This window comes from Rattus norvegicus, chromosome X (assembly GCF_021556685.1).
Source record: "Rattus norvegicus strain SHRSP/BbbUtx chromosome X, alternate assembly SHRSP_T2T, whole genome shotgun sequence".
Lineage (NCBI taxonomy): Eukaryota > Metazoa > Chordata > Mammalia > Rodentia > Muridae > Rattus > Rattus norvegicus.
This window is the reverse complement of record NC_141554.1, coordinates 34,568,167-34,588,450: the sequence shown is the minus strand read 5'-3', so window position 1 is coordinate 34,588,450 and position 20,284 is coordinate 34,568,167. Positions and strand designations below refer to the sequence as shown.

General features: G+C 43.5%; 2 protein-coding genes across 10 annotated transcripts; both read right to left on the bottom strand.

The window, feature by feature from the left end:
- Nucleotides 1-1,145: 1,145 nt before the first annotated feature.
- Tmsb4x (thymosin beta 4, X-linked) lies at nucleotides 1,146-3,147 on the bottom strand. The gene is made up of 3 exons (NM_031136.2): nucleotides 3,090-3,147; nucleotides 1,974-2,088; nucleotides 1,146-1,577 (listed from the first exon to the last, which is right to left on the bottom strand). Exons 2-3 carry the CDS (start codon nucleotides 2,071-2,073, stop codon nucleotides 1,543-1,545), a joined length of 135 nt encoding a protein of 44 aa, NP_112398.1. The 5' UTR covers nucleotides 2,074-2,088; nucleotides 3,090-3,147; the 3' UTR covers nucleotides 1,146-1,542.
- Nucleotides 3,148-9,403: 6,256 nt separating this feature from the next.
- LOC134484016 (uncharacterized) lies at nucleotides 9,404-20,027 on the bottom strand. Of its 9 annotated transcripts, none has more exons than XM_087601162.1 (5): nucleotides 19,797-20,027; nucleotides 19,155-19,245; nucleotides 18,462-18,577; nucleotides 17,526-17,632; nucleotides 10,284-13,958 (listed from the first exon to the last, which is right to left on the bottom strand). In XM_087601162.1, exons 2-5 carry the CDS (start codon nucleotides 19,220-19,222, stop codon nucleotides 13,935-13,937), a joined length of 315 nt encoding a protein of 104 aa, XP_087457288.1. In that variant the 5' UTR covers nucleotides 19,223-19,245; nucleotides 19,797-20,027; the 3' UTR covers nucleotides 10,284-13,934. The 9 variants fall into 9 exon arrangements, 5 of the variants coding, with proteins under 5 accessions (XP_087457284.1, XP_087457288.1, XP_087457287.1 ...); XM_087601160.1 differs by having other exon boundaries at nucleotides 10,286-13,958; nucleotides 18,462-18,580; nucleotides 19,684-19,989; XR_015646954.1 differs by lacking the exons at nucleotides 10,284-13,958; nucleotides 18,462-18,577; nucleotides 19,797-20,027 and adding exons at nucleotides 9,404-9,897; nucleotides 19,684-19,761.
- Nucleotides 20,028-20,284: the final 257 nt, after the last annotated feature.

Below are 20,284 nucleotides of genomic sequence, written 5' to 3'. Positions count from 1 at the left end.
ATTGTCTAAACCACAGGTCCGTGGTTTCATGTGCATTTCTCAAAGGAAGTGTTGAGCAAAGGAAATCAACTGGGTTTAGTAATGCCCAACCCACCCTACGAACCGGTATTTTCACAAGCTCGTTTTTAGAAGAAAAGTTCCTCCTGGGGACATTGCTTTGTGTGTTTTAGCCGTGCTGAGACAGTAAGTGAGCTAGTGACCTTGAAATATTGTTGTATTTGGCTTAATAGATCGGCAAGCTTCGTGCAGAACAGGGCCATCCATCAAGGAGCTTCAAGTACCTTCATTTTATTGTTTAAAATTGATAGCTTGTTTTCCTTCTAATTCTACACACTGTGGCCTGGCCAGAACAAGGGCTTTGCTTGTACCCACCAATTAAATACATAGTTCTGATGACTGAAGATTAGGGAGGACTCAAGCCTTTTGGGTCAGCCGATGGTTTTCTGGCCCAGGTTTCACCTGTCCTGCATTTGTCCTTTAAGCCCAAGCGTTCCTTATTAGGATTTCAGCAACTTCAAATCATCATTTAAGGGTAAACTTGACTTTTATAAAGCTGAGTTTAAATATTGAGCTTGATTTGCAAACTGGCCACTAGACGAGGACAAACTCTAAATTCCTTTCTAAAGCAAATACTAAAATGTGATCTTTATTTTTACCTTTCAGGGTTGCCCTAAATTCCGCTCATTCAATACCAGATAGTTGGTTAGCCAAGTTCATTTTGATACCTAATGCTAATGTTCCGAAGCACCACCAACTTTTGTTTTGAGTGATATGCAATACATTCAATGTTGGCTTACCAAAACTCATAAAAGGTTTTAACTACATTTAAGTTCCTCAGGCTGGCCCTTCATGCCCTGCCCCCGCCCTTTCATTCCACAGTCCCCTTCTTCCAACAGTGGCAGCTATACCAACTTCAGATATTTTCATTAAATCTTTCATGTAATCCATTAGGAATTCACCATCTGCATGAGACCTCCCAATCTTTTGCTATAGACAAGGTATTTCATATACCTTGACTAACCCAGCGCTGTGATGCCAAAGTAGTTTGTCACTTCTATGTCCCAGTGACCAAGAGGCAGGCAGCTTTGCAAAGGTTTATCACCCATGTAACTACCCCTTTCCAGACACCAAACAGACATGCCAGCCAGGTTTTAAAACTTTATTTGCATATTAAAAAAATTGTGCATTCCAATAATTAAAATCGTTTGAACAAAAAAAAATGGCACTCTGATTAAACTGCATTTTATATCCTGCAAGACATCTTTATTTTACTCTCAATTCCACCATCTCCCACCCAGCTTTTTCCTTCACCAACATGCAAGTTCTTTTCCCTCTCTGCCAGCCAGGCCAGCAGGTGGGCGGGAGAGGCGGGGGGAGGCCTTCCTGGTCAGTAGTTCTGATTCTTTGATGTGAAAGGGGCAGCACAGTCATTTAAACTTGATCCAACCTCTTTGCATCTTACGAAGTTAAACAGCTAAAAGAAGTAAAATAAGAAGGCAATGCTCGTGGAATGTACAGTGCATATTGGCGGCGCTCGCCTCATTACGATTCGCCAGCTTGCTTCTCTTGTTCAATTGCTGTGGAAGAAAAAAAAAAGATGGAGGCTTAGAGCACCGTCTAAAATGACACGATGTTCATTTAAAAAAAATCTCTTTTCATCTTATAAAATTTCTAGAAGGATACATAGTAGCCACGCTGAGCAAGACATACTCAACCAAAGCAGTTACCCAATAAATGTATTTGCATAACAGAATAATAAATATTCCATTATTAAATCACTGAAGCCCGGCGCTTGTTGGCTGCAAAACAGTTTTTAATTAACCTTTGCAGGCCATATTCATCATCATCAACTGTCGGCTCCTCCCCCGAACCCCCCATCCTCCCCGCGGCCCCTCCCTTCCTCCTCCCGACTGCAGCTCCCGCTCTGCTCCCGCCCAGCCGGCTCTGAAAATGGGCGAGGGCGAACAGCTTACTTTCTTTTGAAGGCAGAGGATTTTTCTCTTGTGTTTCTGTCTTCTTCAACTTCGACTTATCGAATTTCTCGATCTCAGCCATATCGGGTTTGTCAGACATGGTTGCTGGAAGGAGCTGCAGGTACAAAACGAAGACCAAAGCTAAGAAAGAGGAACCCACCCTCGCCTCTCCCAGTTCTGAAAGCACCCCAAACGCGCGCGCCCGAAACCCCAAAGCCTAAAATCCTATTGCCTTGTTGACTCCTCGCTAAAGACCTTAGTCTTTCTATAGGAAAAAAAAATCTTCCCCCTTAATATTCTCAAAGTGAAGAATCAAAGAGTGAAGGTGGAAATACTCAAAGGTATTTCCGTAGAATAAAATTCATCATTGCGGAATCTTAACATTGTAGTGTTGAAAAATTAAAATTGGGATAGAACGAAGCCACTTCCAGTTTAAGAGGAAAAAGTCTAGTAAAATCTCTTAAAATAGAGCCAAGGTCGCAAAACGGGGCTGGCTCCCCAAAAGATACCAGGCGGTCCAGCTTTCTCCTCCTCACAAAGGCGAGGGAGCTGACGCCGCCAGCTGCCGACCACCGCCCTACTCGCTTCCTCTCCTCCTCCTGCCCAACAATGCAGCCTCGGCACACAAAGCTGCCTCCCCACTTCTCGCAAACGCATCTTGATCTGCATGCAGGGGCCATTTGACCGCCTTTGCATACATTCCTCTGCAAGGGCTTCCCAATTTTCACGCTAAAGGCCGGCCGGGTAGGTTAAACCTGCCACAGATAACAGCCCTCGAAGCCATCAGGCGTTTAAGGGGAATGCAGAGCGTTTGAACAAAGGATCTTTCTATTTCTGATTAATTACAGCCAGTTAAGTAAAGGAAAACACTTCGGAGAGAGGGTCGAGGAGAAAAAACCAATTCCCCTCTAAGCTGCGCAGCAGAATGCCCGATTTTTTTTGGGGGGGGGCTTTTTCTTATCATCGATTTCCCTTCCCGTTACTCAGATACCCCCTGCCCCGGTCCCCCGAAACAACCTTGCCTGGAAGTACCCCTTGGACTTCGCTTTAAGGATGAGGCAAGCGCCTCCGCCGGAGAGGCAGGGAAGGATAGAAGGAAGGGGCCCTGGGGCTCACCTGAGCGAGCTGGGCGAACAAGGAGAGACGATCTGCTCAGAGGCCGCTGCCGACTGTCGGGAGGGGCGCGGCGAGCGCCGTTTTATGCGCGCTCATATGCAAATGAGGTGATGTCACCCGCTGTCCCGCTTAACTCCTTCACGCCGCGTCTCCGGAAGGGCGTTCAGAGGCCTGTCGGACCCCCCCCCTCCCCAACCCCCACATCCCCATCCACCAGGGCCCTTGAACCACATCGATGGCGGAACTAGAAACGGAACAAACGCCTTCAAAATGCCCCTTCCCCCATTTGACGTCTATTTTATTATCCTGAACTTTTGCAATAGCCGCCCAAACCTGTTCTTAAGGATTAATGCGTGATAACTAAGGTCCCGAGTGGCACCTAAGGGGACAGACATTTTTTTACTTAGAAACCGGCTTTGTCTGCAGCCAACGCCCGCATCATAGGGTGCGGTGTCCCGCGTACAAGGGCTGGTGGGGTCTGATTCCTATGACTCAGCTTTCAGACCAGTGGACCGCATTCGCCCGCCCCACCCGGCCCTCTTTGTCTCCCTCGCTTGTCTTCCCCCTTAATATGAGAGGGTGATAAAGGAACCCTGGGTGGATTTTTAAAAGAAAAGTTTTAGCATTGCAGCATCTATATTGTTTGCTGTAATTTCTGTGAGCAATCGAGTTAACTAACATTTGCTAGGTGTAAGCTAATTGGGAGCTTTATGGAGAGCACAGCCTGCCCCTTAAAAATTAAATCAAATTCAACTTTTGCTGTTGACTGACAATAAGGAAGTTCATTTCTGTTTTATTTTCATCAATTAAAAGTGATTTCTAATGAAAGCCACGGATTCCCGAAGATCACAAGATCCTTTAGCTTTACTATCAGGATTGAAACAGAAGTGCGAGCTAGGTTTTGAGGGAAAGGTTTTCAGCAACACATGTGGACGATTCAGGTAGAGAGGTGCTGGTTTCAAAATGGCACCTGAGTCGGCGAGTACCAGGGACCTACTTGCTACTAAAAAGTAATTGCAGGTACCAAGCTTGTGCCTGCAAGTGGTAGGTGATAGGAAGAAGCTACGTAGGATATTAAAAAGCATCCTTGGGATTATTTCGGAGACATCGAGAACTATAAAACATTTCTTCTCCTTTTCTGTGCTCTGGAGGGATGTTTCCAGAAAGCCTTTGCTAAGCATTTTTTATGACAGAGGCTTTGCCTCTCTGGCAGTGAGTCAAGTGTTATAAGGACCCTAAACTGGTACTGCTGGGGCAGCTTGGACTTCCCCATTTCTTCATCTACTTCTCTTTTTACTTAGGAGGAAGGAGATGGGGGTAGGCAGGAGCAGGTGACCCATGTGGTTTCCCAGTTAATGCTCTACTTGGGAGACCGCCTTTCTGCCCTTTGCATGGGCCCTGGACCTGTTTGAGCGTGCATTAGATGTCACCTCTCGGGTAACACATCCCCTCTCTCCCCGTGTTCACTAGAAGGGAGTTTACTGCATTGTTGAAACACAGAACGGATCTTGCGGGATGCATTCCTGACCTCTTCTGCTTGGCCTCTGCAGTTACACTGACACCATTTTGGTGGGTCATTGGATTCCATGTCCCTTCACTCAGCTGTCCCTGCCTCTGTGTCTTCCTACGTCAAAGGAATGCCATAGCCTTGACCCTGGTTGCCTGTTTGCCTTAGGAAAGATGAGCCTTTACAGAAGTTATGCGGCCAGAGGAGATTGAAGAGTGGACTCTGTAAACATCTAGAGTTTTCTACTTTCATAACAATGTAGCAGGCAGATTATTTTAGCTGCTGACTGAAAAAGAACAGGCAGGCTGTAAGAGAGGAAGCAACTTGCCCGGGGAACTGAGGGTGATAGAGATAGAATGAAATGCAAATAAAAGGGACTGTCAAAGTGTTGGGCTTCTCTTGTCCATTATTCGTTTAACTCCTCTCTGGAAAGTGGACAATTGGTGTTAAGTAGTGGTAGGAATTGTGGAAAGATCAAGTTCTTGGGACCAAACTTCCAAAAGCGAGCATTTTGCCCTGTTCTTATTTAAAATAGAAAGTTGAGAAGAAAAGAATAAATGTTTTCGCATTTGCCATTAGCAAAAACCTCAAGTAATTTGTCATTGTGTCTCTATAAAGGGAAATGTATATATTTCTTTGTATATTTCTACATAATTAATATGTGAATATATTATTTCTCTAATGAATTATTAGCAAAAATTAGGTATTTTGTGGCACTTGGCAGAGCACGTGCCTAGACTACACCAAGGCCTACGTTCCATCTCTAGTGTGACATAAAATAGTACGACATGCTTGCAATGCAAGCACTCAGGATGCAGAGACAAGAGGATTAGGAATTCAAGGTCATCCAGAGTGGAGTTTGTGGCCAGCCTGGGTAATAAACCAGTATATTTCTTGACACCTAGAAGATAGTATTTGCTCAATTAACCACGATCACACTGCTTCAGTTGAGTCTCAGTACTTGAAATCAGTTCCTTAACAGATGACTCCAATAACCGGTTTACATCTCAGACAGTTGAATCTACTTAGCATTAATATTCCAGATGTCAGGGATAATTGCTGCTTCAGGGAAGGAAGCATTTATAAGTAGATTAGCATATACTGGGCACAAAAACCACTGAGGTGGGAGTTTTCAATTCCAATTAAGTGACAAAGACAAGGATGTGAAGAGGCAAAAAAAAAAAAAAAAAAAAAAAAAGGTTGCTTTCAGAGGCCCTGGTCCCTTCAGCTGCATGGTGGATTCTGTTCTTGGGGCCTTTCAGTGAAAGGCAAGCGAAGAGCCCACCTCACAACCGCCTTGCCTCTCTCAGCTCACAGGCCATGGCACCCTGGGAGAAACCCAACAAAGTGGCCCCTCCCTGTCGAAGCTCATGCCCCACAGAACCAGGAAGTGGCATGAGCAGGCGCTTTGTTTTCTTTTGCTTTCCAGTGTGGGCCTGGGCCAAAGTCGTGTCCATTTCCAATGATGGAGTGACAGCCCATAGAAGTCTGAGCTCATGAAAATGGTCCTATGATCTTTAACTTTTTAGTTTTGGCCAGAGCAGTAATAAGAAGGAAAAAGAGGAGGAGCCTGGGGACAGGGAAGGTAGAGGGCTCTCAGCTCTTTGCTTGTTCAAATCCCACTCTTTTTTATCCGAGTTCAGGACCATCTGCTCCACCTGCATGCAGCCCACACTCCCCTGGGGTTCCTCCAATTGCCACCTTCCCTTCAAACCCTCCTTTACAGTTACCCCTCCCCCCTTGTACAGGGAGAAGCTTAATCCCCGTGAACAGCCTAGAGTCCCTTGGTAACAGAAGATGAAAGGACAAAGGAGGGAAGGGATCTTCAAAATCAAGTCCTTGCTAGCTTTTGTACCTCACTGAAGCCTTTGCATATAAAATAGGATTCAATTCTCATCCTAAGCACTGGTTTCTGACTTCCTCATTTTACTCCAAAAGAAACTGAGGCTCAGAAAATTTAAGCTAAAGTAAACATTCCTCTGTTATAAGTCTATGTCCTTCCTTCGACTCCCGCCACTAGGTTCGCTGAAAGAGATCTTTCTCTAGCATTGTCTAGCATTCTCACCCATGGCAGCTCCACATTGTGGCTCCAGTACGATGGAACAAAGGGCTCCCTCGGCCAGTGTGAGAAAAAAATGAGTAGAAGAAAACCGGTGTGCACAGAGGAAACCAAGAGCTCCCCACACCCCACCCCCTCCACCCCAGGCATGTGCAGCATTGCTAATTGCCCTGTCCCCTTCATTGATCCGAAGGAATTTCTGCAGCTTGAGTTTGCCTCTACAACATCCCCTCCAAGTGGTTACTCAGTCTCCAAATAGCCAGGGCAGCCGGTTGAAAAATGTAGAATCTTTTGAGTCTTGCAGAGGGCAGTGAGTAGTAATTTTGGTTTGGCAAGGGACTTGCATGGGAGGAAAGAGAGTGGCAGGAAATGTTGTTGAAAGGAAGGTAGGTAACAGGCTGGAGAATGAGACTGCTTGTGAGCATGGCCATAATAACAGCAGTGTTAAGAGCCTGCATTTTCTGACTGTCTGCTGTATACTGGGAGTTCTCCCTGCTGTATCCCAGAAGACCTGCTAAGGAAGCCTGTTATTTCCCTCACTTTGTAGATGGAGGAGGTATAGAGAAATTAACTAACCCACTAAGCTAAGATCATACAGCAACCCCAGTAATGTGGTCGGGACTTAGAGCAGTTGCCTTAGAAATGGCCTCATTTAAATGCTAGGTTTCTCTAGCATGCTAAGGTCTTCAGACTGGCTTTGTAGACAGGCTAGAAATAAAGATATATAGTTGTATCTTAGGTCTATAAATCCTCCAACTTACTGTGCTTAAGGCTTTTGTATAGGGCTCAGGAGGAGCCCATCCGTAGGACATATACTTAGCATGTACAAAGTCCTGGGTTTAGTCCTCAGTACCTCAAAACAAATAAAAAACAACACTTCGGAATATAGATATCTGGGTTGGAGAGATAGCTCAGTAGCTAAGAGCACTGGCTGCTTTTCCAGAAGGCCTGGGTTTGATTCCTAGTGCCCACATGGTGACTCAATTATAACTGCTGTCCCCAGGGATCTGACCCCCTCTTCTGACTTCTGGATTCCCTGGATCACAGACACATGTCTGGTTCACAGTCATACTTGAAGTTTAAATAATTAAGTTATTAAATTATAGTTACTATAAGCTACCAGTGGTATCATACGCTTGTGATTCTAGCCATTGGGATTGGAGGCATTATAGGCCATGCTCAGCTATGGGTGTGAAAACTTGGTTTCAACTTGTTGATGTTGTGGTTGTTTTATTTTTTTCCTGCTATGATTCCAACCCTGTGCCTTAAAAAGTCCTAGGCAGCAACTCTACCACTAAACTTTATCCTCAGTCCTGTTAAACCTTTTCTGTGAAATATGTATATATGTACACACACACACACACACACACACACACATGTATGTATTATATATATATATATTCATATTCCCAGGGCTGATGCATTCAGCCATGTGCTTTCCTTGCAAGCATGAGGACCTGAGTTCAATTCCCAAAGCCCACATAAAAAGATAGGTGTGGTGGTGCTTACGAATAAAATCCCAACATAGGAGAGGTAGAGGCAGGCAGATCCCTGGTATGCGCTAGCCAACCAGGTTACCCTATGTTACAATTTCCAGGCCAGTGACAGACCCTGCTCAAAAAACAAAAATCAATAACAACAACCAAAATGTAAAACGAGGTAGATAATGTCTAAAGAATGACAGCACATACTTACACACACACACACACACACACACACACACACACTCACTCACACTGGTGGGGGGGATATAATTTCCATATTCCTAGCAAAAGGTAGCACTCTGGCTTTATGACGAGGAAAGCAAGTTCAAGCAGCAGATAGCTGCTTCATATTTCAGAAGAATGCTGTCCAAAGCATTAGCTTGTTTGGGGCTGGGTTTCTGGGTTTGTGGCCTGTGTTAGATTGGACCCTGCACTCAGCAAACCCTGACGAACAGTAGTATACTGCTGCCATCTTGAAATGCTTCATGATCTCATGTAGAGGCTCCACAAGTTCCTTCTTTACAGAGTTCCCTGTGTTATGAAGCCAATCTTTCAGCTTGTAGATTCCTGTGTGTCTCCAGTGCCACTCACGACCTTGTTCTCCTATATCTAGGATGAGCCCGGTGTTCATCTCCTCTTTCTTTTTGCCTACAGTGACCTGGCCACAGCCACCCATGCTGCCCAGCTGCAGAAACATCCTGTTCTTGTTGGTTCACAGCCACGAGTGGTGGCGATATGGGAAAAGATTATTTAGGAAAGTAGAAAACATGTTTGAAAGCACAAGCACAAAAATGGGCTTCTTAAATTAAACACAATGTGAAGTCCAAGCACACATTGACTTGGCGGTCAGAACTTTAGAAGTTACTCTGTGTTTGTGTCCTTACTTCATCATTCTTGTCACCTTTTTATTTTCCTCTTCAGTTGAGGTTCAGCCTTGGTTACCTGGGGCTGAGTCACATTTGTGCATAGCATAGAACATGTGTGCATGAACATGTACCCTCACATCTCACATGCCAACATGTATGCAGACACACAGACACAGACACAGACACAGACACAGACACAGACACAGACACACACAGACACACACACACACACACACACACACACACACACACACACACACCCTACCCCCACTCCAGAAAATCCTGGTCTTTTAATGCCTATGAGAAAGGAACTTCCTTACAGGACCTCCAGTGGTTTCAAGGGAGGTTCTTGGGTTGTCTCGTCCTGCTTTGCAGTTCAGATTGCCTTTTTTGGAAGGTTTTTGGGCTCCTCACCTTCCACCCATTCTGTGCTATTGTAACAGCTAACCTGTGTGCACAGAATGTCTTAGCCTCTCCCCTCTATTTAAAGATTCAATTTAGCCTCATGACGCTTGAAGCTGATGACCTAGACCAGCCATTACCTGTCCCTAGGGTTTTTTAGTGCGTAGACACAAGTTCTCTTCCTTTTGGCTGTTTTCTTTTTCCTGTCTAAGGGTGACCCGCAGCTCTCAGCTTACGTGTGTGCAGACATTGACAGACATGTATGGTCAGTGAGAAAGCAAGCCTTTCCTAGCCTCTGTACTCCGATCACTGAGTCTCTCTGATACCTGTTCCTAGGGGAGGTATCATACTCTATTGTGGCATTTGTCTTTGCATCTAAAGTAGAAATTATACATCGGAGCCCTACTCATTGTAAAGGAAAGTACAAAAAGAGGCTACTTGAGTTACTTACCAGAATGTGCAATCTACAGCCAGGTCCACATGATCTGAACTGGGAAGGATGATAGGGACAATTGAAATCAACAGACACATTAATTCCTGAATTCCACCTCAGATTCAACTAAAGATTTAAGATTAACCTTAGTCTTCAGATTAAGCACTGAATTACCATATATTCCAAGTATAATCCCAGGTAAAGACAGATCGGTCTTGATTACATACTGATTTCAAGGGGCCACTATGGGCTGTATAGTGAGTGAGACTGTCTCAAATAAATAAATGAAGGGCTAGCGATATAGCTCATTCTAGTAGCAAGGCCTAGAGTTCAATTTCCAGCATTACCCAAAAGGATATACAGTATTGAAGCCTACTATAACATAGCCAAACCTGAAAATATTATGCAATGTGGAAAAAAGTTAGTTACAAAGACCACATATTGTATGATTCTGTTTATATTAATCATCCAGTCTCTAAAAACCCAGAAGCAATAAGTGTATCAGTAGTTAACAGGATCTAAGAGTTGAGAAGAATGGAAAATGACCTTGTAATGGATTCAAGGCTTACTGTGGGAGCAATAAAAATGGTTTAAAACTAGGTAGAAGTAATTTTTGTCCAACACAAGTATACTTAATGAGAGCCATCTACTTCAAAATGGTTCATTGTTATATAATGTATATATAAAAAAGGTTATACACAAAAAAATGCTATATCCAATTTTCCAAAGCAACCACCACCACCACCACCACAACAAGAGTATTAAAAGGGAGGCAACCCAGAGAGGACCTTCCGGGTATAGGTTTCTCTGGCTTTGACTTCCAGAGAGAGAAACAACCATTGGGGATTGAGCTGGGTAAAGATCATTACCTGCCTACTGGGTAGTGGATGTAAATCAGTTGGATGAAAGAAATTTAAATTTTGTAGTGAGAGAGAATTGAAAAAAAATACACACTGAATTATCACTCTTGTGCACAAGAGTGTTAAAACCACCAGGAAAGGGGTTAGGTCATGAAAATAGGTGAGAAGTACTTTTTGTTAAGATAGAACTTATGCATTTTTATTGTTTTACATATATTTAGGGTATGTCTGTATGCACACACACCAGTGTATGTGTGGAAGTCAGAGGGAAACCTGCAAGGTTAATTCTCTCCTTCCACCACTTGAACCCCAGGGATCAGAATCAGGTCCTCAAGCTTGGTGGCAGTGCCTTTACCCACTGAGCCATCTCTGTTGCTTGGCTTCTTTGCCTCTGGTTTCTGCAGTTTTACTGGTTTGTCTTCCTTTGGTAATTAGGCCTAGTTTGTTATTTGTTTGTAGCACAAACCATGTTTGGAATTACCAGACTATGTAAAAAAAATCATTTGGAATAATTTCAAACGTATAGAAAAACTTCAATGATAATTAATGACTGCATGTTCTTTGCCTCGGACAGACATCCAAGTTTTAATATTTTACTGCTTTCCTTTGCCAGCCATTTTATTTACCTACTTACCTATGTATTATTTTTAAAACCATTTCCAAAGAAGCTGTGAATATGAAATCATTTACCACCCCACCTCACATCCCTAGATGCACATTGACTAACAATAAAGGCATTCCACAGCATGGACACTGGTAAAATTATGTGCGCCAGGAAATTATTTGTGCTACAATACTGTGATCTAATCTACAGACATATTCAAGTTTTGTCTGATAATGTCCTTCTAACAGTTTCTGTCTCATCCAGATTCCAATTCAGGATCATGCAAACATTTAATTGCTATATCCTGTTGATATGTTTTAATATAGAACTTCCTTGGGCTCTCTTGGTGTTCCATGACATTAATATTTTTGACAATAGGACAGCTGTTGTATGGAATTTCTTTTGATTTATGTTTAATAGATGTTTCCTCGTGATTAAATTTGTGTGTTTTCTTTGAGGGCAAAAATAACGCAGGCATGAAGGATGCTTTGACCTTCTTGTTGTCTACAACCAGAAGTAGAGTGACTCGTTTATTTTGTTACTGGAAATATTAAAAAATAACATTGATCACTGTATGAAGGTGTTATTGTTGAATTTCTTCACAGAAAGCTACAATAGCTTGAGACGTGCTTTTTAATCTTTTATAAAGATTTATCTCTTTTTTGTTTTATGAATACGGGTGTTTTGCCTGCATGTATGTAGTGTATTCCATGGGTGCCTGGTGCCTGGTGCTGGAAGAGGTCAGAAAAGGGTGTCAGACCATCTAGGATTGGAGTTAAGGATAAATGTGAGCCACCATGTATGCTGAGAACTGAGCCTGGATCCTCTGCAAAAGCAAAAAAATGCTCTTAACACAACTGATACATCTCTCCAGCCCCAAGACTTTTAATTTCCCTATTTCCTACATGGTGTTTGGGAATTATGGGAGTTTTTGTTATAATCTCCATGGTGGTGAAATATTCTCCCACCATGCACCAATACCAATGAGATTGTGCATGGGAGTGAAGGCACCCCACCCACCCCAAACCCCTGGATAACACCTTATAAGGAACCCTGCTATAATCTGACATCCCAGGATTCTCCAAAAGGGAAAACTTTCAAAGGTGAAATGTCAAAAAGCACTCCGAAAATATTTATTTACGAAGTACACCCATGATAACTACTCTAATAAGGTTTTTCCCCCTAAAGAAATTCTAAAGTAATTGGGCTGTTGAGGACTTCTTTAGAAGAGACTGAACGCAACAGCTGGAATTAACCTGTTTGCTGGGCACAAAATGGTCTTGTTTATCTTAAAAGTAGACCACGGGGCCTGCAGATATACTCCCTCTACTTGGTGGGAGAATGCTTCCCAGCATAGCAAGTCACAAAGCCATAGGTTCATTCCATTTACTGTAGCCATACAAAAGAGCAAAGGGAGGAGGTTGGAGATGCTCTTCCTTTGTTTTCCTTTTGTTCCCACCTGCAGTGTTTACACATTCAAGGGGTCTTCCAGTAACCTGGCATCGAACTCATATCCGGCAACATTAGTTTTAGCTGGAGAGACTCAGCTTGAAATTTCCCCTCTACTCTGCTAGCTTAGTATTTTGGGAAATCATAGCTAAGAAGAATTAGAACCAATTTGGAAAACTGGTGGGAGCCAGGGCCTTTGGACTATCCTGATTACTACTGGGGGTGGGTGGTGGGTAGAGACAGGAAGTTTGCTGGACAACCAGTCTAGCTAGTAAGAAAGCTCCAGGTTCAGAGAGACTCTGCCTGTAGGAATCAAGTAGAGAGGAAGTGACCCAACCATAAACCTCTAGCTTCCATATATGTAGGAGTTCCTATGACTACTACTACTACTACTACTGCTACTGCTACTACTACTACTGCTACTACTGCCACTAACAACTACTGCTACTACTACTAACTACTACTACTACTGCTACTACTACTACTACTACTACTACTACTACTACTACTACTACTACTGCTGCCACTAACAACTACTACTACTACTACTGCTACTACTACTACTGCTACTACTACTACTACTACTACTACTACTGCCACTAACAACTACTACTACTACTACTACTGCTACTACTACTACTGCTGCTACTACTACTACTACTACTACTACTACTACTGCCACTAACAACTACTACTACTACTACTGCTACTACTACTACTGCTGCTACTACTACTACTACTACTACTACTACTGCCACTAACAACTACTACTACTACTACTAACTACTACTACTACTGCTACTACTACTACTACTACTACTACTACTGCTACTAACAACTACTACTACTACTACTAACTACTACTATGTTACACACATACATACACACACACACACAGTGCTCACATAAACACTGACACAGAAGGCTCACTTGGATATAGGTGTGTGAGTGTGTGTGTGTGTGTGTGTGTGTGTGTGTGTGTGTGTGTGTTTAAGTGTGAGCATGTGAGTATATTGAGCATATGTACTACATATGGAGGCCAGAGGACAAGTACTTCCAGGAGTCAGTTCCTCACTTCCACCATGTTGACAGGTCTTGGGGTTCCAAAGTCAGGCCGCCAGGCTTGTCACCAAGCACCTTTGCTCACTGAATACTGCTCACCAGCTCTCCACAAGAGAATTTCAAGAATGACCAACAATATGATCCTGGGAAAAAGGAGTGGAGATTTCACTTATAAAACTTAGCACTTGTACCAGAAACACTTAGTATTACTTTTATATTGGTGTAAAATATTATTTTTATGTTTTATCTTCACCTTTCATGCATTTAAAAAAATAGTATTTATTTTTCTTGATCGAGAAACTTTCCACGAAGTCCAGCCAAGGGCAGTTGGGTAGGCCTGTGAAAGTAACAGAATGTGACCCTGGTGCTTGGGGTTTAGGAGGAAAACACCTTTGGAAGGAAGTGAAAGGCACCGCCCAGAGGCCCAACCCAAGGAGGGGGACTTCCTGCTTATTTGCAAGTAAAGGAACTTGTGCTCTTAAAGGGCAGGCAGACAGTTCTTGTGATACCTGTGGCTCTGAACAATCCTAAAGTAAATGAACCCTTGGGCCACCATGCATCAGACTCTGTTCTAGAATGTACCTTTCACACTTACTGTTACCCATCTAGACCCCATTAAGACCATCCTCATTTCACCAGCTACTCCTTAGATTACTTCCTGTAATATGGTGCAGAACATTACATTTTGGTGGACTGCTTTCTGTTTTCATTGAGGTGGGGAAGGTGTGTATGTATGTGTCTGAATACTCTGTGAGGGTTTTCTTGACTTAGAAGCACAGGTGGCCAGGCTGCAGCATCATTACACAAGAGCTCATTCATCCAAGTGCCCGATTTTGTTCCTTTTGCGTTCATTTGTTTCTGTGAACTCATTCTTGTCCCATGCCCCAGAAAGCCATGGAAGGATGTCACTAGGCAGCCAGCATCTCACCTTTGAGCAAGGAGGTAAGGCACATGGTACGTGATTTGTAAGAGGACAAACAGTGAGGCCAGAAATAGGTCCTAGGCTCAGCAAAAGGCTTCTGTGCTGGTGCCCCTGCAGACAAGGGGCTGCGGTTTTCTTGGTTTCCTCATCTCTTAGCCAGCCTGCTCAGCTAGCCGTGTCTGTAGAAGGTAGTTTCCACAGACTTCTTCTAGGTCTCCCCCAGTGAGTTCCAATGGGGTGCTGAAGAAGGGTGATGTAAGGAAGGATACCTGTGGTGGTGGAGGAAGGGGGAGACTGGAAAAAAAGTGAGACCCCAGGGCAGAGGTACGATCTCATCTCCCAACCTCTGACCCATACTTCCGGGTTCCTTCTGCTTCCCTGCCTTGTGCTGTTGGACAACATGGAGGATGAAAGGAAGCCTATGAGTTCCAAGCACCGTGCACAGCCTTAGCCTTGCTGTCTGACTGAATGGTTCATGTATCAAAGTATTCCCAAGAGCCCACTATGTGGCAGGCAATGTGCTAACAGGGCAATTCACTTCCTTTCTGTCTTATCTCTTATAGTCAATTTGATTGAGATTTAATAACATAAAACAAAACACATCCATTTTGTGTGTTCTCAATGAACATGAAGAACCATGATGATGTCCTCACTCGCCAACACAAGTCTTCTGTGGTGATAGCTGTTCTAGTTGTTGCCATTTGTGTCCATTTGTTTTGTCCCTCGTAGTGGACTGTGTCTCCTCAGTGGTAGGTCAAGTCTTAACACAGGTTTGTGTCTTTTGGAATAGCAACATCAGCTCACATCAATGATGCTTTTTGAAAACAAAGCATCTAACTGAACTGGGCTTGCAGGACCCCTGAATTATGAAGAGCCAACTCATTAATTTAGAGAATTTCTTCCAAAAACAGGTCTAGGCATGGAGCTCCTGCTCCCTTTGGCCTCAGGTTCCCCATATTGTGCCAGAGATCCTGTTTGTTAGTCCCAGTGGCAGCAGCACGGGGCTCTTCTTTCTAGGCTTCTAAGGCAGTCATAAGGTTTCCCCCAACCTGGTGTTCACTGTATATTTCATCCATCTTGGAACACACACACACACACACACACACACACACACACACACGATAGTCATGTGATATTTTTAAATGAGATACTGTTGAATGTAACTGTCATTCAAGGTCAATGTACTGATATTTATATTCTGCTTACTGTATGCTAGAGGCTAATCAAAAAATCTCTTGTCTTACCTTCAGAAGCAGATGGCATGATGATTGAGATTACCCATGCTTTATGAAGGAAGCTTGCTGCCGACGTGCCCCAAATCATACACTGGTAAATGGGGACTGGGACTTGAACCCTGGCAGCTGTGTTTCTGCTCTAGCTAGCTAGCTTGAGAGAGATATCTTGGAGCTATCTGCAAAGTTTATTTTCTCTCTGATTTTGTTTTTCTTAATCGCACTGTTTGTTTGCATCAGCATTTTCCATTGTTACTGTTATTATGTGACATAATTATATGCAAGGAACAGAAGCAGAGAGCTGACTATGCCTCTAAAAATCAAAAGGGGATTATTTGTGTAGGGGGAAACCAAATTGAGAAATGGCTGAGTTTATGACCACTAACATCTGTTCCTCTAAGGAACTTTAATTGGTGTTGTATGTGATATGTGTGTGCATGTATTGTTTGCTTTGTTTTGGTATGTTTTGGAGGGGAGGTTGCTTTATTTTGGTTTGTTTGTATGTTATTTATTTATTTATTTATTTATTTATTTATTTATTTATTTATTTATTGTTTTCTTCCCAAAGACTTTTTACTTCCTGGAGATTGGGACTGACATTGCTATCTCAAAGGCATAACCTGTATGTCGTGGGTGGTACCCCCAGAAAGGCTTAATGTCCTACCAAACAAAAATGCAAGCCAGTAGTATGCATGATAAATGTTCTTCCCTCCCCAATCGGCTCTATCCAGAAAGAGAACAAAGTCATTTTCGTGTCATTGTCCTGCCTCTACTGTGCTTGCTTTCTATATCGGCCCCTGGGAGGCTTTTTAACAACTGACTCCAAGGAGCCTTTGCTCTAACTAGATCTGCTCCACACTGCCCCCTAGCGCTACATCCATGACTCGTGCCTAGGCCACTCCCTGCTTCTGAACTTGCCAGCACTTCTTGCCCCCAGGAGAAGGACAAAGAAGAAGTTCTGGTGCTGCTGGTTGAAGCCAGTTCTATCTGCAGCGCTTCTACTTCCTCTAAGTAAGCAATACTTCAGCCAGGAGGGTCAGAGTTCCCCCCTGCTAATTCCTCTACATATTTCCATTTCTGCATTTTTCTTCAGTCCAGGGATGCATAACCCTACTTTCAACTTCCCAAATGTTTCCCCAAGCAGCCATATGTCACAAATATTAACGTAGCAATCTGGAGCCAGACTTCTAGGGTACATGTGCTCTTTCTGCTCAGGAATGGCTTCCTAACTGTGCCATAACAGTGGCTTAGGGCTCATGCTTAGGAGGGTTCTAGGTTTGGTATACCATTAAGTTCACACTATCTTGATATTCTTTAAAAAAAAAACTGATGCTATGTATTAGTTTAATATTTTTCAGGAAATTCAAGGTATATAAATATTCATAACTTAAATCCATATCTCATATCACATAAGAAATAAGCTCCAACATCAAACATCAAGGAAGAGGGGGCAGAAAGAATGTAAGAGTCAGAAGACATGGAGGGGTGCCGTGAAATATTTCCCTCTGGGAGTGACAGGGTAAGTGCATTCATGAGCTCAGAGCAGCTGTGCTTACCTGCACAAGATCTGTACAACACGAGGCTAGACAAAATTCTGTCATAGATGGGGTAGATGATCTCGAGGTCCTATTTCTTCCCGAGGAGCTATTGCAGTGGACAGTTGCTGTGGGAGGGAGATTCATTCATTTTTAGGGTGTGGTCACAAGGAGGTTTGTTTCCCATACACTAGTGGATGCCCCAGACCCATACGTGTAGGCAACACTATCTGGACTTGGAAAGTTATTTAAAAATATATGATGTTGGTAGGGAGAGCAATTGAGGAGGATGGGGGGAAATTTGGAGTGGGGGAATGGGCCTAAATGTGATATTTCATTTTATACATGTATAACATTTTTAAGAATAAAAATATTAAAACTTCATTGCAGACACAAACAAAAAACCACAAAATTTGTAGAAGTGAACAGAAGAGAAAATAATTCTGTCTCTGGTGGGAGGGGTTAGAACAATTTATTTCTTTTGGACACAGAGTTGCTCTATTAAGCCTAGATTAGCCTGGAACTGGTGATCTCCCTGACTCAGCCTTGTAAATACTGGGATAACAGGCATATAACACCCCATCCTGCTAGCGAGTATTTCATACATGTGTCACTGAAGTCATACCCCCAAAAAGAAAGCATTGACAAGTTCAATTTCAAAATCAATTGCCTTTGCTCCTAACAAAAGCATTGGTAAGAAAATGAAAAGTTAAGGAATAGAGAATATTTCCAAATGTGTATCAGAGAACTTATTTAGAATGTGTTCAAGAATGAAATATCCAACCCTCACTGGACATGCGCTGCACGCCAACCTGTATTTTTAGCACTTGTGACAGTTAGGAGTATTATGTGTCCAAGGACAGCTTGGGCAACATAAAGAGATTCTCTCCAGAAAACTAATGGAGGTCAAGTAAGCAAAACAAATAAAAAAAATGCGAAGATAATTTACAAACCAACCTCCAAAGGCTGCATTTATGACCCACAGCAAAGATGCAAAGAAGCTCCGGTACCATTTGACACGGACAAAGCTGCAGCTGCCATTTTGAAATTCTGGGGTTTCTGGCTGAGGGGCGCTGCTAGAACAGGACCAGTCACATTGGAAGTGGTTAGTAAAGAAAAATCTCTTATCACCCCTGTTTGACTGTTTCGATTTATTTGACAGGGTTCTCGGTTTATAATTCCGACAAGCTTCAGCCTCCCAGATGGTAGAGTTTACAGGTATAAGCTACCAGGCTTGTCACCCTATCAGCAGGAAGCAGAGGCTCAGTGAGTTGATTCTGTCCCACAGCTGTCACATGACAGAAACAGCAATGTGACTCACTTTCACTTCCCATGAGAATGTGAACTTTCCCAGTGGCCCTGCCCCTTCTTAGCACGTGGGCACAACTGCTGGCCTGTATTATGTGGCAGGACTAAAAAGCTTACTTAAACATCTATTGTTTCTTTTCCATATGTCTTAGAAGGAAGCTGAGCACAGGTTCTTTCACAATGGCTAAATGAGAAAAGTAGGTAAGCAACTAGTCTAAAGGGCCAAATGCAGGTAGGAGCTTTCCAGAAACCAAGATGCCTGCAGCCGAGTCTGTGGCTCCTCGGATTCCTACATCAACTTCTTCATTCCCCCAGGAAAATGCTAAAAAAACAGAGGCATACCCGGTCTCTGAGGGGAGGGCTGATTCTGCCAGAATGTCTTGCTTTTCCCTGCAGATCCCAGGATGCATTGCAGGAGGGGCTGCTGCAGGCACTATCAAAACACGATGCTTTATTGCTCTGCGGCTTTAAGAGGTCGGCACCCGAGGCCCCGCCTTACTGTTGCTAATGTCAGCTTCCAGTCACCCCTTCATTTATCCCATAAGCATACATTCCAAATCTAGTAATTTTGCTGTGAGCTTGAGAAGAAGGAAGTGCGAGGGTGGAGAGAGATGGGGGAAAAAAGGACCTAAAAGGTATTCATTTTATCCTCCGGGATTAGGGGAAAGACTGAAAAGTGTTCAGAGAGTCGCAATCACAGGAAGAGTGCTGAAAGCCAGGTTTGGGAGCCAAAGAAGGCAGCAAAAGCCTAGATAGGACAAGAAAAGACTATTCCTTCAGGCAGGGGCACGTGAGCTGAGGAAATTGGCAAGCACTACCCAAGGGCCTCTCCCCACCCCACAAGTCAGTCACTGATCATTTCTCAACGCACCTCAGGTTTAACCCTCCTTTAAGAAAAGCCCGAGGAATGGTTTTTCTCCCTTGATAGTAGAGGTGACCAAAGTGAAGCTTCGAGGCAGTGACAAGCTCTGTAAATAAACTCACCCAGCTTTTGAGTGGGTGGCCTGGCAGTGTTGTCAGCTCCGTGTATGGTCAACTAGCTTTAGGCTCCCTCTGCCACACCCTTACAGCCATTACCCACTCTTCCACCACTGGCTACCTCTGAAGGCTATAGTTAGTCTAACTACCCAAGAGGACTGTAGGACTTAACAGCAAGTTCAACTGCCGCTACCACATTAGAGTGGTGGAGGCGAAATGGCACTCTCACTGTGACCAGTGGAACTGGCACTTGACCAGGCTCACCTGGGTCACTGCTGACCTGTCCTAAATGGAGCGTGAAGCCCAGGAAGTGCATGAACAATCATGAATTCTCCACCCTCCACCGGCAGCCGTGAAGGTTTAAAGAGATTGTATGTAAACAAATGACCAGGTCCTCCAAAAGGAAAAACACCGCGGACTTCCTCTTAGATGACCTGCAGGTATTTGAAGACAAGCAGATACAAGTGCTTCTTTCAGAAAGGGACAAAGCAAAT